The following is a 16,904-nucleotide window of genomic DNA, read 5'->3' as shown; positions in this document are numbered from 1 at the left end:
TGTCTTATTAATTTATTTTTGGTGGCGCTGGCTCTTCTTTCCTGTGTCCAGGCTTTCTCTAGTTGCAGCAAGCGGAAGCTACTCTTGGTTGTGGTGTGCAGGCTTCTCATTGCGGTGGCTTCTCTTGTTGCAGAGCACAGGCTCTAGGGTGCACGGACTTCAGTAGTTGCAGCACTTAGGCTCGATAGTTCCAGCATGTGGGCTCTAGGGTGTGGAGACTTCAGTGGTTGTGGCTCTTTGGCTTAGTTGGCTCTGCAGCATGTGGAATTTTCCCAGACAAGAGATTGAACCCATGTGCTCTGCATTGCCAAGTGGATTCTTATCCACTGGACCACCAGGGAAGTCCCCGTTTGTGTTTTTAATAGCCCTTGAGCTCAGAATGGTTTTTCTATTTGTAAAGCGTTGCTAAAAAACAGAAAAAGAATCAGCAACAGAGGCCATATGTGGCCCTCAGAGGCTAAGATCCTTAGATGTTTATCCTCTGGCCCTTTACCAAACAATTATGCCAACCCCTGTGGTAGCCCCGGAGTTTTCAAAGTGTGGTCTCTGAAGCAGCAGCATTCTGTAGGGACTTGCTGCAAGTGCAGATTCTGAGATCTCACCCACAAATTACTGGGCCCCATGAATTTAGAGGTAGTGCCCCAGTCATACCTGTTTTAACATACCTTCCTGGTGACTCTGATAGGTGCTAAAGTTTGAGAATTGCTGCTGGAGGTCAGTGGCTTAATCCCACTGTAGATAGTCACCTGCTTGGCAGTCTCTCACTGGAAAGCTTCACAGGAAAGAAGAGATTCAGGGTAGGTTGTGGCCAATCAGCAGAGGATGCCCTTAAGGAAATATTTGTTATTTCAGCCTAATCACTTGCATTGTTGACATATACAGGCTCCAGCCAATAGAAATCGTCCATCCAGTACAAATGCTCTTCCAGGGCCCCACTAGGACTTTAAGTAGATGAGTGCTCAGAGTCTTGGAGAAATAACAGATGCTAAGAGGTTTCAAGGGCTTCCCTGGTGGCTCAGTGGTAAAGAATCTGCCTGCTAATTCAGGAGGCTCGGGTTTGATGGGTCAGGAATCCTCTGGAGAAGGAAACGGCAACCCACTCCAGTATTCTTAACTGGAGAATCCCATGGACATTGGAGCCTAGTGGGCTACAGTCCATGGGGGTCACAAAGAGTTGGGCGTGACTTAGTGACCAAACACACACTCATGAGATTTCACACTACTGAAATGTTTGAGTTGTATATTTGCTGCTTTTTGACATTATGACACCCAGTTGATAACTGTTCTCTATTTTTCATTATCAAAATACTGTTGGCATTTTTTTAACCTTTTATATGAATTCTAGGCACATAAACTACAATATAATTTCAAGATTTTTCTCAACTAATAGGTCAACTAGAATTTAGGTTTCTGTTCATGAGTAGCATTCTACCTTATGTTAATAAAAATTCATTGGTATTGTGTTAAAAGTTTTCAAAGTGTCCTTGATCTTCATAAGACTGAAAAGGCAGACCTTATCTCCATTTTCCAGAGAAGAAAAGTCAGGCCTGGAGTGACTTGCTCAGTCTTCCTGAACATAGTTAATAGCAGGGGTCTTCTGATACCATCACTGTCCCATATCCTGAATCTGGCTGTGAATTCTTTTTCATATTTGTTAACCTTAAAACATAGTTTCTGGCTGGTTTGTAATTTCACCAGCCAACAAATGCAAGAGAGAGAAAAGTTAATAATGGAATTTGCTGTTTTATGAGTAAGCACTGCATTCTCTTTATCTTGCAACATTTAAAAGTGTGTATGTGAGAGAGCTCAAAGGACATGTGCATGTGCATACGGGAGAAGAAAGAGAGTTGAGAGGAGTCATCTTTTCTCTGGAACAGTTAGTCCTGTCTGACTCAGAGGTTAATCACCATAGCCACTTATCTGGTTCTTAGCAAAATTAGGAGTGTCCAGTTGGCTTGGTGATATACTGTATAAATATAAGACCAATTTATGGAGCAAAATTCATATAAGGAGAAACAGTAGAAAGAGACAGTAAACCATAGTAAGTGTGGCAATAGTTCATTAAGGTTTCTTAACAGAGGAGTGGCCAGAAATGAGCTTTGAGCTGTTTTGAACAAGTGCAAGGATGAGGCTTCAAAGTCTGCTACTTGAGATTCACGTTGATTTCTGATGCAGTTTTCACTGGTCCTCAGCAAGATGAAAGTAATAAGGACAAGGTATTAGACAGTGTACACATATATCTCTGTATGAGATTGATCTCTTCTTTATCTCTGTGCATTAGTCACTGAGAGGTAAAGTGATGTCTTAGGGAGTGGGGAAGGTTTTGATATCTTCAGATACCTTCTGGGTGTACATCTTTAGCTTTTCCCTGTAACATCTGGATTTACCAAAGGACCAAACTCCCTAACACTTGAGGGTTCTGTGGAAGTTCCTTCTACCCTTCTAGGTTCTTTAACTGATCTCATAAATTGATAAAAGACAGATGAACAGGAGAAAAGCAAACACATTTAATAACATGTATACCTCCTGTATACGTTGAGAGGGACCCAGGAGAACTGAGTCACTCTCCAAAGTGGCCCAAGCCACCACCTTCACTACCATCTCCAGCTAAAGACAAAAGAAAATGTCGAGGTGGGGAGTCAGTTATTAGAGATGACCAGGAAGAACTCAGTAAATAAGGGTATGGTTGTGCAGATTTAAGTCCTTACCTTTTGTGTTGATAAGAGTTTCAGGAGATTTAGCATCATTCTTCTCTTCCTGTTACAGAGAGGGCAGCATCCTTACAAATGGAGGCTTCCCTTATAAAAGGATGACTTCTTATAAAAGGATAACTTTTTCATATAAAAGGATGACTTCTGCTCACCTTTTAGACCTTTTCCTGTATTTGCTGTTTATTAAAAATAGCTCAAAATAATCAGTATACCAGAGAAGCATGTTTGGGGCTGTGTATTTTGCCTCCCCTCAGCTCAGTTGTCTGGGGGCTGTGTTGCAGCAAACTGTGATGTTGTAAACAGTATTTCACTTGGTCTTGTGGTCCAGGTCAAGTTTTCCTTAGCTTGAATGCTCAGTTTTCTGTTTCTCTGTCTCCTTCCTTCTCTCCCTCTCCTTACCTTAGCCCCCTTCTCGGTCCTCTTCTGCCCCAACTTATCTCTTGCCTCTCTCCCTCCACCTACATAACCTTCTCCCTAGTCCTCTCTTGCTCTCTCTTTTCTAACGTTCTTATTTCCATTTCTTTCTATCTAGGGATAATGTCTAACAACAGGTATCTCATATGGTTAAGTACATGTTTTATTAATAGCAACCATTTTAATCTAAATGGAGATTTCTGATTGCAAAAATCTTCATTCCTAAAAGCTCTCCAGGAGCAGTAAGCTTTGCATTTCTTGGTAAGGGACACTGTAGTGATAATACCAACAGGGGTAGGAATAATGATAATAACAGCAAGTATGTTTGATTCTTCTGCTTATGGCTAATACTTTTCTGAGTTTTCACCACTTACCACATGTTTTCCTGGGGAAGTGGTTCTCAGAGTTTAGTCTCTCGATCCTTGGAGATGCCAAGGGCTCTTCAGGAACCCATGAGGTCAGAGCTGTTTTCACAGTGATGCTAAGAAGCCTCTTGCGTTTTTCATTTGCTCTGATTACATGGAAGCATTGGTAGGCAAAGCTGTTGCCTCCTCAGCCTGAATCAAGGTGAATGGCCAATATAGTCTTCATTGTCAGCATGCTCAGTTAAAACTTTTTTTTTAAGTCAATGTTATTTTAGAAAGCCTCTGATGAAGCAATAAGTTTTATTAAATCTTGACCCTTGAGTGCATGTTCTTTAAGTGTTCTAGGTAACAAAATTGAGAAGTACTCATAAAATACTTTTGTGCATTTGAGTTACCAACTAAATTAGTCATATTTTTCATGGACCACCCTTTTTATTTGAAAGAACAACTGTTAAGTAAACTTTGGTTATTCAGACTTGGGTTTTGGGGAGAAATTTTCTTGAAGGCAGACAGTAATTTCAAGGAAAACACCATATTGGTCCATTGGAGAAAGTTGTCCAGTGGCCAAACTGGTTGGATGGTCCTTTTGGAGGGGCAGGTGTCCCCAGGGGCCTTTTTGCTTTGAATATTGATGCATGTTTGAATAGCAGAGCTAAAATACCATTTTCTAAGGTTTATCTACAACAGAGTATGCATTAGAAAAGTAGAGACCAGATATTGAAAGCCATATCCAAGCTAACACTCTACAATAAATGACTTATGGCCTCATGTTATATTTTATAGTGCTTTAAACTTTCAGGTACTTTTATATATATACATTTTTATCCAATCCTCACACAACCCTATGAGTATCTAATGTAATTTAAAGATATGGAAATTGGGTCTCAAAGAAGATAATTCCATGAATGTGCTTTATATTCCCCTGCCCTTTCATCTATTATCCATGAGGGCCTGAAATAAGTCAGAACAAATGGAGAGGAGATAGATCTATATAATTTGGCAACTAACTAGGGGCAAAATAAATTGGAGATAAAGGCAGTTTTCTGAAATATCTTCCTTGGGCACCTGGGAGGGTACCATTGCCTGAGAAAATAAAAATAGGAAAGGAAAAGATTCAGTCCACAAATATTCCCTAAAAGTCTTTTCATTGGCTCTGCTGTAATCTGCTCTGGGGGCTTCTTAGGATGTATAGACTGTGCTGTTAAGATCTCTGTACAGGAAGATATGGCATAAATGCCAGTAACTCTGATTCAAGGGGAAATACACTAAGTGCCTTAAGAAAGGCATAGTTCAGGTCCACTAGCTATTCACAGGGAAGGAATTACTTCTGATAATTACTTCTAGGGATAATTTTATGGAAGAGGAAGCATTTGAAACGAGTCTTACAGAATGGTAGAATTTGGATGTGCAGAGGTGGTTGTAAGGAGACGACGAAACTTCAGTTACAGGAAACTAGAGGGGGGCGTGGAAGGAGGGTATAGAGGTATGTAGAGGTTGATGAGAACACAGCTTGTGTGTAGGTGGATAATGAGACATCATTGGCGACAGTTACTCCGACTAGGGCTTCCCTGGTGGCTCAGGTGGTAAAGAATCTGCCTGCAATGTGGGAGACCTGGGTTTAGTCCCTGGGTTGGGAAGATCCCTGGAGAAGGAAATGGCAACCCACTCCAGTCCTCTTGCCTGGAGAATTCCACGGACCTCTGTCCATGAATGTAGCCTGGCAGGCTACAGTCCAGAGGGTCACAGAGAGTCAGATATGACTGGACAACTAACACAAGCATGCACACACATTCCGGTGAACTATGGGGAATGTTGACTGCTACATACATCATTTCCATTTCGGATTTAGTTCCTTTTCAAAAAAGACATTTGCCAAACATATGTCTTTTTAAGTACGACTTAGTTATTTCTTTACACAAAAGTTCATTTTTCGTTGACTAGGGTGAGGACTTCAAGTTCCAATAACATAATTGCTCTTCCCAGATCTTCGTTTATGGTTTTAGAGAGGGTTCTGCAAAATATTTTACTATGTTCTTATTTTTTACACCCGTGGTGGCTTGTCTTGAAATAAAGCTGCAATTATTAGATAACTTTTAGTCACACTTAGAAATTCCATCAATCCTTTAAATTGCATTTTCATCTGAACTGCATCCCTGTGTCTGTCTTCAAATGGCTTAGCTTTATCCTTCGGGTCTCTCTTCTCCTTTGGTATTAGTATTGGTTATCATTCACTGAAGAATTTATCTGACATGGATATTTATTACTGTTTTTCCCCTAGATAAGTCAAATAAGTATGATTCACGTGATGTTGAAAGACTACAGCAAGATGATAACTGGGTTGAAAGTTACTTGGCTTGGAGGCATAATGTCGTAGATGAAACACTGAAGATGCTTGATGAGAGTTTTCAGTGGAGGAAAGAAATGGCTGTCAATGGTAAGCTGTTCAATTTAACCTTGACTGTGTACTGTATCCCTCCCCTGCATAAATGTTACTATTTTACATGTATTGAATAGCATATTTGGAAATATTCTTGGCAGTCATCATAAATATCAGGGTACCAGGTTTTATAAAGACCCAGTAACACTTTGAGAGAAGCATCTTATAAATAAGTCTTAAAAGTAGGATTATTCACAAGGAAATCAGATTGCCAAGGAGCCAAATCACACTCACGTTCTTCACTAACAGCACAGTCTCCTATTCTGTAGTTTTTTGGTTTAGAACCTTAATTAAACTAGTAGCTCACTATCTTTACCACCAAGCCTGGAGAAAAAGAGATTCTATTTGCCTGTTTTTCTCAGTTGTTGCCTGGTGTCTGCCTCTATTCCCAGGGTTGCTTATGTTAATAGGTGCTCCATGTGGAATTACTAGATGAATGGGAATCCACAAAATGCAAGCTTATCCCCAAGGATGCCTGTAGCTGCCTCCTCTTAACATCTTGATTTTCAAGGTCTAATTCTAGATTGAAATTGCACCCCCTTCCCTGAAAAAAAAAAAGAGTTTTAAATCTTAGAGGGGATTATGTAGTAGTCTTCAAGTAAATGAAGACCTCTTTTCAGGAAAGGTTACCCATTATCTCCTCCTAAAAAATTTAACAGGAAGAAACTGGCATAACTACTGGTTTCAGTTCAGTCACTCAGTTGTGTCTGACTCTTTGTGACCCCATGTATTGCAGCACTCCAGGCCTCCCTGTCCATCACCAACTCCTGTAGTAAGTCATTGAAACTACTGGTTTCAATGAGGTTTAAAGAAGGGTTTCCTGACTGTAAGGATTATAAACTCTGGAGTGACTGAGTCTGGAGATTTAATACAAAATAGTCAACAAATAAATCCAGAGCAGATACTCTTTCCAGTCATCATATTTGGAGAAGGAATCTATCAGAAGGAAGGTATTTAAAAAATCATTTGATTGGAAATATAAAAACTAGGTAATTTGAGCAGTGAGCATTTATTAACCAAGCAAGAAATGTAAACCTGATATTCCTAAATCGTTTAAGTACAGGATAAACCTTAAACTCAACAATAGTTTTCTCTTATATAGAATTGCTAGTTTCTAGTGGCCAATAGCAGAGATATGATGAAAGAGGGGTGAGGAAAGATAAAGACATCTTTGAGAGTTCTTAGGGAAGTACTGATGAATGACACAAAAGCCTTGGCATTTGCTGCCTTGCTGTGTTGGTTCTTGACCTTACTGGAGACCAGGCCTCCTGCTAAAGGATCTAGCATTTTTCTTGAAGTATTTCCCACCTGTGCCAAGATTATAAATGTGTTAGACTCTGCTGGTTATCAGACTTTGTAGAAAAATAGACTAAAACATTTTACTAGAGAAACCTTCTTACATCACCTCTGAAACTATGATGTGGATATTTACTGCCATGTTCTTCCAAAATTGTCCAATAATGATATTTGTTTGCAAGTCATTATGAGAAATAAAATCAGAACATGAAAATGTGTCTACATCATAATGGCTGACATGTAAAAGGAAATGGATTTTTTCCATTTTTCTCATCTCTGTCTTTATGTAGTTTTTTCCTACTTAGTAAGAAACACTTTTTTTTTTATCATCAGAGGTACTTTCCAGGTGTTTGTAAAAGCTGTATCTTTAAAAAAATAATAACCTTATTGTTTTCTGTACCAGAACTACTATATAATAGTAATCTATATGTTGTAAGTATTCTCTTTAGAAGACCTCTGAGTTAGAATTACTCATTAAAATTTGTCACCTTTTAGACCTGACCGAAGCCTCCATTCCCAGGTGGCTATTGGAAATTGGTGGCATTTATCTCCATGGTTATGACAAAGAAGGCAACAAGTTGTGTGAGTATATTTAATATATGTACTAGCTTTTCGGGATTTTGAGATGTCATCCATCTCAACTGAATTGATAATAGGCAGAACTTTCTGTGTATGAACCTCATGTCAGGTTTCCTCCAGTGGGAGTGGTTGGGGCCAGGTGGACCAAGCATCAGGTACTTAGTAGTTGAATGTACCATATAATAAAGCAGGCTGTAGAGGCCCAAATGCCACATCCCATCACACAGCCAAAATGATGTAACTCAGAGTCATTTTCTTCTTTCTAATTTACTGATATTAAAATTCAACCCGGTATCTTGATGGAGAATGTTTCTGACAGTCACTGAGGATGGCTTCTCAAGTTACCCACAGTCTTCTCCCCTTACTTCTTCCTAAATCGGTGTGAGAGTGAGGCGATCATCAGCCTGCTGTCTCAAGGTCTCCCTTGTCAGTCCTCTCTCCCCTTTGTCCAAATTGCAGCTCGGTTGGCACCAAGGCTGGGGCTCAGTGGCCACGTCAGAGCCCCCATCCTGAGCAGCCAGCCTGCCAAAGTAGTGTGCTGCACGCTCCGTGCCCACCTCACACGCCCAGTCGGCGGCCTGTGATCAGCTCCCGTGTCGCCGCCCTCTGGGAGCGTTTTCCTCCCAGTGCTGGCTCCTCCTGCTCAAGCTTTCTTTCCCATTTCTCTTCTTCCACTTGGTGTCTCACATGTATTTCCCAGGCTTTGTTCCTTTTCTGGCCTCTTTTCCTTTCCAGCTGATGCAGCCTCCTTGGGTGATGTCAATTACCTGGGCTCCTTCAGCCCCTATCCCCCAAACAGCGGTGACCCCAGGCTGTCCCCCAGGCCATATGCACATCCACGGCCAGCCGCACACCGGATCGGTGGTTGGCCGCCTTCAACACAACTCAGTGCACCGCACACATCCCGCCACCTTCCCTGCACGGCCCAGCTCAGGTCCATCAGCCATTGACTCTTCCTTGGACAGAGCTTCACTTGAGGCCCTCCTCTGATTTCCGCAGCACTTCCTCACTTCAGTCCCAACCCATCCCCACCCAAGACCCTTCCCAGGAAGCAGCCTGCTGGGCCTCCCTCTCTGCCTCTTGCAGTCTCCCCTCTGTGCTGCTGCCCAGAGATGTTTGAAATAGGAAAATCAAAGCACCTTAGCATTTAACACAGAGTCCTTCGAGCCCAGCTCTGTCTCTCTGTTCAGCTACTCCTCCCACTGCTCGTCACATTTTGTCCTAGCTGCCGCCACTCAGCACATGCCATGCTCTGCCCCCGTGCACACCTGTTTTTGCTACCATTGTGCTTCTGTCTGGGCTTTTCTTCTGGATAAAATGTTTTTCTAGTGCTTTATTGTTAAGCACAGGGTAGAGTACTTGTAGGTTATCAGCAAATATTACTTGTTCACCTGTATTTTCTTTCTTCCCTTGCTTACTAAGGGGGAAAATGTATTTTCTAAGGGGGGATACCTTTCTGTGACTCTTTAAGATTCACAAGTATGCACTGTTTCTCATTTAAAAGAAGGAAGAGATGTTTTTAATCTGAGAAACAAAATGAAATATAAATTTAAAAATGTCAAGGGAAATGAATGATACATGCATAAAATAATATTAAAATGCTATAAATATTTTTTCTTCTTTTTATCTTATGTTCTGCTTAAAGTCTGGATCAGGGTGAAGTACCATATAAAAGACCATAAGACCATATTGGACAAAAAGAAGCTTATTGCATTCTGGTTGGAACGGTATGCTAAGAGAGAAAATGGGAAGCCTGTTACAGTGATGTTTGACCTGTCAGAGACTGGACTAAATAGCATAGTAAGAATTTTTCATTAATTCTGAATCATTGTTTATCACGACGTCATCCTCCTCTCCTGTCCTTCCCATCACCAACCATTCAACCAAAGAATCCTATAAAATTGAGCTAATCAAGTCATGTTTGGAATTTATTCCCCCTGCCCGGAATTGTGATTGAAGTCAAACATGGAATAGGATTTGCAAAAAACTAAACATATTTGGCATTGAAACTGTATGTTTTCTAGAAATGTTCCTTACCTGATAGGCAGGATATTGGGTGTCAAGGCTGGCAGGGTAATGAGTAGGTGTGGTAACAGTGAACTTTTCTGTCAAAGCCAGTGTCCTCTATAGCACCTCCCCTGTGCCTGGCACAGAGGAGCGCACTCCGAAAACGTGGAGCACAGTAGTGTAGCTCTCCAGCATACCATTGCCTGTTTGGTAGTGACAGGATGTTTGCTTGCGTTTTTGCATATCCAGCACTTTGTGATTTTGTTGGGCTTTCTTGTTTGCTCCTTTAAATTCACTTTCTGTTTGATTTGGTTAGTTTTCAAACCTAGTTTTCTTCAGGTGATTCTTGCCAATCTTAAAAAAATAAATAAAACTTACCAGTCTTCCATTTGAGCCCTTAGTGCTGACTGCAAACCCTTTAGCAGTGATGGGGATTTGTTGCCTGTTCATTAGAGCTATTGTCTCTAACACTCAAACCTGGGCTAATGCTGGTGGCAGTGAAGTGGCGTTTGGGGAGCCGCCTGCATCAGTGTTGAAATCTTTTTGAAAATCCAGTTGGCAAAGTATGTTAATATCTTACAAGTGTTCGTATTCATACTCTTTGCCTGGTAATTAACTTGTGGAAACCTATTCTAAAGAAATCTTGGTACAAAAAGTAAACCTTTGTGCATCAGAATTTTTTTTCAGAGTGTCATTTAAAATGGTGAAAAATTAGAAAAATTGAAAATGTCAACACAGTGAAGTGGTGAATTATGGTATATCTAATTGATGGCATATGTGTAGCTATGTACAATGGTGTTTGTAAAGAATTTGTAGTAATACTGGAAAATAGCTTTTTTTTTTAGATGATAAAGGCGATGAAATTATATTGCAGTGATACCCTCACCCCAAAAAGGGAAACTTTAGACATTTAAAAAAAAAAAAAGCTAGATGGAGTTTTTTTAGGCAGTAGGCCCACATTTTTTTTCATCTTTCTGTATCTCTGAGTCATTTGCCCTTGGTTCATTTTTCAATCTAGTTTCCATGTCAGTGAGTTCTAGATTACAGAGTAAATCATTTTATATCTCAAATCTAAACCAAAATGCCTAGATAAATAAATATTCCATGAAAATAAATTATAATTCTGTTATCCTTTATGTATGATACTATTCTAATAATTAGTATTTAAATTAACCCAGAATCATAAAAAAAATAAATGTTAATGTTTTTTTTATTAACAAATACAGGGGCAGAGAGTTGAGCTGTCTGATAATTTTTCAAGCTATTTATATTTTATTTCATTATCTTTAATTTATAAATAAGATTTATTTGCATTACTTAGTACTTAAATCATTAATGTTTTCAAGTACTAGAATCTTACTGAATCATGTTTATATAATGTTTATATATTTTTATGTTTATATATAATAATGTTTATATATATATATAATTATATATAATCCGCACAATTCACAGAAGATTTAAGTTGGCCTGTAAAGCTGTATACAGAATTGTAAGTCAAAAATTTTTTACAATTATTTATCAGAGTTAGGCCACCAATTTGGCTTTAAGCTTGCCTGAAAGAAATGGAAACATTTAAAATTACTCAGTGGACATACTTTAAAACCTGTGTCTTAAGAGAAGTGCATCCATTCCTGATACTTGAACTAGAAGAAAAGTCTTTCATGGGTCTTCAAAGGGAAGACGTTTTACAGGATAATGAATAGCATCCTTGAAAATATCCTCACAGAACACAGAGCAATGGGTTTCATGAAACTTTTTAATGTAGTACCTACCAATATATGTACACCAGTGGCATCCTATTAAATCGACTTGAATTAGCAGTAATTTGGAATTTTATAAGCCAGGTGATTCAGTTAAATAAAAGGTATTTATTTAATACGTTTTATTTATTTTATTTAATACCTTGGAAATAAAAGGTATTTCCAACAAGAATATTGGACAAGGACTTTTTAGGCAAAGTCTGGGGGCCACAGATCATGTACTAAGTAATTAAATATATAAATTTTGAGGTATTCTCTTTGATTCTTACTTTACTACAGATTATTAAACCCTGTGTACAGTAGATATAATGACTAGTTATAAAAGTATTATTATATGCTAGGGTTTATTCCATAATAAATACTTAAAATACTTAAGGATGCTTATTTTCAGTTTATTGGAGTTAAAAGATGCTGTAACTCGCATGCTAGGAATAACTTTATAGACTCAGATCTCTAGGACAGCTCACCTTTTAGTAATTGATGCTTTTAAGTTTACCTGGTTGTATTTTTCATCCTACAGTTCTTACAAGATAGTTGATGAGTAAGTCATCCCATGGCCAGTGGAAACATACGAAATGAAATGATCCATGTAGATAGTATCCCTGATAATCTAATTTCATGTTGCTGTGTTCAGTGCAGTAGAACTAACAGTCAGCTATATCTCCCAGAAATTGAAGTCAGTGAACAGTATTTAAATATAAACTAAAAAAATTCTTGATTCCTACATAAGAGGAACAAAGGTAGAAGTAGATCCAGCGAACTGGTATGATCAGATTAACTGTTGTGTGAAAGATTAATAAAATATATTTTATTGACTATTATGAGGTATAGAAATTAGGTTTAAAAAAGAGATATCAGAATTTATATACATATATATTGCCATTCCCAATAGTCAGGCTGTAGCCTGTGTATTTGTTCTAATAATTATTTAATTGTTCAACAGATTTTTAGAATTTTTCTATGAGAGTTCCTTTTTAGATCCATTTTATAATGCCACATTACCTTAGCAGCCTGAAGTATCTAACTAGTTTGAGGTAACATGAATGATGTGTAAGCATTTCATTTCTTTAACTCAATTTTTTAAACTTTTTATTTTGTATTGGGGTATAGCCGATTAACAAACAATGTTGTGATAGTTTCAAGTGAACAGCAAAGGGACTCAGCCATATATTTAATTCAGTTTTAAGACTGATTATTTTAAGTATCTTAATGACTTAAAACCAAATTCTGGGAATATAGATACTTATTTTATGAGCTATTTTTAAAGAATTTAATAATTACCTCATTTTTATTTAATTGAGCACCCTTAGAAATACGCAATTTAAAATTTTCTAATGTGGCCAGTCTTAAAGATTTAAATGTATATTCTTTATTTTAGGACATGGACTTTGTACGCTTTATCATCAACTGCTTTAAGGTTTATTACCCCAAATACCTCTGTAAGTAAATTTCTTGTTTATAAAAATATAGTGAAAGCATAGACAAAGACAATTGTGAGCTTTGTATTATTATAGCCTTTAAAACCTGAGATGTTACATTTTGGTGAAAAGCTTTAAATGTGTTAATAGAAGTTTAAGTGCATATCCTAGTAGGTACAGGAGAAATTTTTCATAAACAATCACTGTTCTTTATAGTTTTAAGAGTATAAGTTATAATCTGTGTTTTTATCATCCTGTAACACACACATACACACACATATAGAGACATAAAAACATATATATTTCTAAGATTGTACCATTTTAATATTTTCAACTGAGAAATTTTAAGTATTATTTGGAGCTTCTTACATGCAAGACACAGATGAGCAGTATTGATAAGGTGTGATAAGCAACTCAAACATAAAATGCGCTGTTTCTATCAATTTGATATTTTTAAATTGTTACTAAGAAAACATTTGACTAGTTGGCATTTAGATTTTGTGTTTTAATTGTGAGTCTTCTGTTAATTACCTAAATGAAGCGCTCCTACATGTTATGTATTCATGTTTGATTGATTAAATTTATATGATGGTTTCCCCCTGGAGAATCAAGATGCCATCCCACATAGATAGCCAAAAACTTTTAACCCGTGTGGGATCAAAGTAAAGAGACAGGAGAGATGCAACAGGGATATCAGAAAATGGAAACAGGTCTGGTTGGACACACCCCTGGCAAATTCCACAGTTGGGGTCTTTTGGGACTTGTAACTCAGGTGACACTAAAGCATGAAATCCCTAAGTCATTGTATTTTTTTTTAAGATCAAGCTTTTTTTTGGTGGGTTTTTAAAATTATTTATTTTAATTGGAGGGCTGATAACTTTACAATATTGCAGTAATTTTTGCCGACATGCTTTCACGTTAGTGTTAATGTGGAGTGAAGAGCATACAGAAAGCATGATGGTTATCAAGGATCAGTGCCACTCATAGCCCTGTGCTCTCATGTCTTCGGAGAGAGTATTCATGAACATTTTTAGGTAAAAGGAATGTTTGGTTTGGGGAACCTGTAGGATCTGCTGTTTCTTCTGATTTCTTCCTGGATCTGGCATGTACCCTGATCCATTAAGACTTGCTGAATGGTGCCAGTCATTGATCAGTAGGGAAATGCTACCCCATATTATTAGGTTTTCTTTCTTTTATGTACAAAATGAAAGAAAAATCTTCACTTGTTTATTGAAATATCCAAAGCTATTTGTGAAGAGCCATTTTGAAGAGCACAGATATTGTTACTGCTTTATAAAATACATCTAAGATTCTTTTGAGGAAACTTAATAAATTCATGGGTCTATATGAAGATGAATTGAACACTGTCATTCCAAATAACTATATAATGTATATATTCTAGCTTCATAATGCTTTGCAGACATTGAATTTTACAGAATCTTAGATTAATTATGCTTTAAAATTTGTCATGAAATGTAACTCTTATTTCTTAAACTATTGAATCCAGATCTTTTGAGGCAGATCTCAGATGAAGACTGAGGTATTAAGCACCAGGGTACCTCTTTCCATGTACCTTCTTCCCTACATGTACTTTACTTGTCCTACATTAATTATTCTAGGAGGTTCCCTGTTCAGAGAAGAATGAAATTGTTTTTTGATTCATCTGAAATAGAATGAATTTTATATCAAAAGTCCCCTTTGTGAGTTCTGATTCTTTGTCACAATTGTTAATAGAGCTGTTTAATATCTTCATCTAAGTATACAACTAATATTTCTGTGTACTTTGGAATTATTGGCTTCCTAGGGCTGATAATACTAAGAAAAGTTGAAACAAGTTTTGTTTCTTAAAACATGACTTACTAAAAATGAGGACAACTGTCAAGAGTGGGTTTAATGATATAATCTCTATAAAATTATAATTGAAACCATAAATTAGACATTGAAATCATTTTAAAGCTCAGTGGACTTTAGCACTAATACCACATGCCACATCCATAGTCTCCTTACCCACTTAACTATTCTTTGTACTTTTCTGCAAAAAATAAAAGCTAAATGAATAAAGGAACAGGCTATTTGCCAGCGGGCAGTGATAGTGCATTTTTCATTACACATAAGCCGTCCTCCTAGGTGAACCCCTCAACATTGTGAGAAGTTAGTTTACTTCTAGCACTACTCACACTTCATGGGATTAAAACTGAGTCACATATCTCAACTTTTAGTTCCATTTACGTCACTAGTTTTTTTCTTGGTCAGGTATAAGTGGTACTACTATTGAGGGACTGAGCTACAATCAATGATTTTTTTTTCCCATCTTTCAGCAAAAATGGTGATCTTCGATATGCCTTGGATAATGAACGGTGAGTATATTACTTATACTTTGCTAATAGAAAATATCTGATTCCTTTTTTTTCTTCCCAATTTAGCAATATTTCTATACTTGTTTTTTAAAAAATGTTTGTATTGTGCTTGGTGTGTACTTTTAACAGGCTGGAACTGGAATAGTCAAAGGCTGCTCCTAGGCAAACTGGGCTAACATTCTGTTCCCAGGCTCTGGGGACACCCTTTAGTCATGCCTAAAAACAGTTTTTAAATATTGAACCATTCAGGTAAAACTGTAGCCAGAAGCCTCAGTTTGTCACCTTTAGATGAGATATATCACAGAATGCAGGCCTTGGCTAGATTTTCTCCTGGGCTTCAAAAGTTGAGCAAGAAAATGGGATGAATCTAATACTTACCCAAATCTCTGTTGTCACGTGATCCTTAGGACAGTCATGATATGTTCTTTGACAAAACAAAGTTTAAACCATTGAAAAACATTCTTACCAGCTTCAGTGTGGTTGTAAATTTAATGTTATTTTTAGAATGTGCATTTTCACCTGTGTTTGCCAAAGTCAGTTGTTACATAGAAAGCAGTACAGAAAAGCAATGAAATAAAAACGTGGTTCTTTGAAAAGTTCAACAAAATTAACAAACCTTTAGTTAAACTGATGAATGAAAAACAAAAACCACTCAAATTATTGAAGTCAGGAATAAAAGAAGAGACATCACTGTAGACCTTAGAGAAATTTAAAGGCTTGTAAGGGAATATTGTGAATAATTGCATGCCAAGAAATTAGGTAACCTTGATGAAATGGACAAATTCCTAGAAAGACACAAACTATGAAAATGGACTCAAGATTCTGAATAAGTATAACAAAAGAACTTGAATTATTAATTTAAAAGATCATAAAAAATAGCTGAGACCCCAAATGGCTTCCCTAGTTGTTCTTCAGCCACTAAGTCGTGTCCAACTCTTTGTGACCCCATAGACTGCAGCATGCCAGCCTTCCCTGTCCTTTGACTATCTCCCAGAGTTTTCTCAAACTCAAGTCCATTGAGTTGATGATGCCATCCAACCATCTCATCCTCTGTCAACCCTTTCTCCTGCCTTCAATCTTTCCCACCATCGAGGCCTTTTCCAGTGAGTTGACTTTTCCCATCAGATGGCCAAAATATTGGAGCTTCACTTTCAGCATCAGTCCTTCCAATGAATATTCAGGGTTGATTTCCTTCAGAATGGACTGGATGGATCTTGCAGTCCAAGGGACTCTCAGGAGTCTTCTCCTGTGTCACAATTCAAAAGCATCAATTCTTCAGCACTCAGCCTTCTTTATAGTCCAGCGCTCACATCCATACATGACTACTAGAAAAACCATGGCCTTGACTAGACGGACCTGTGTTGGCAAAGTAATATCTCTCCTTTTCAATATGCTGAATAGGTTTGTCATAGCTTTCTTTCCAAGGAGCAAGTGTCTTTTAATTTCATGGCTGCAGTCACCATCCACAGTGATTTTGGAGCCCAAGAAAATAAAATCTGTCGCTGCTTCCACTTTATCTCTTTGTTTGCCATGAAGTGACGGGACAGATTCCATGGT

General features: G+C 37.8%; 1 protein-coding gene across 2 annotated transcripts in view; it reads left to right on the top strand.

Annotated features, from left to right (window-relative positions):
• MOSPD2 (motile sperm domain containing 2) overlaps positions 1–16,904 on the top strand; it is an 89,045-nt gene that overhangs the window by 14,061 nt on the left and 58,080 nt on the right. For both annotated transcript variants that reach the window (XM_040266601.1, XM_040266600.1), the window contains exons 3-7: positions 5,769–5,924; positions 7,719–7,805; positions 9,448–9,602; positions 12,951–13,011; positions 15,309–15,347. In XM_040266601.1, the coding sequence (XP_040122535.1) occupies positions 5,769–5,924; positions 7,719–7,805; positions 9,448–9,602; positions 12,951–13,011; positions 15,309–15,347 (498 nt within the window). The remainder of the gene's footprint in view (positions 1–5,768; positions 5,925–7,718; positions 7,806–9,447; positions 9,603–12,950; positions 13,012–15,308; positions 15,348–16,904) is intronic.

Source organism: Oryx dammah, unplaced genomic scaffold (genome assembly GCF_014754425.2).
Source record: "Oryx dammah isolate SB20612 unplaced genomic scaffold, SCBI_Odam_1.1 HiC_scaffold_23, whole genome shotgun sequence".
In the NCBI taxonomy this organism is placed as follows: Eukaryota; Metazoa; Chordata; class Mammalia; order Artiodactyla; family Bovidae; genus Oryx; species Oryx dammah.
The sequence above is the reverse complement of the archived record's forward strand: the minus strand, read 5'-3'. Positions and strand labels throughout refer to the sequence as shown.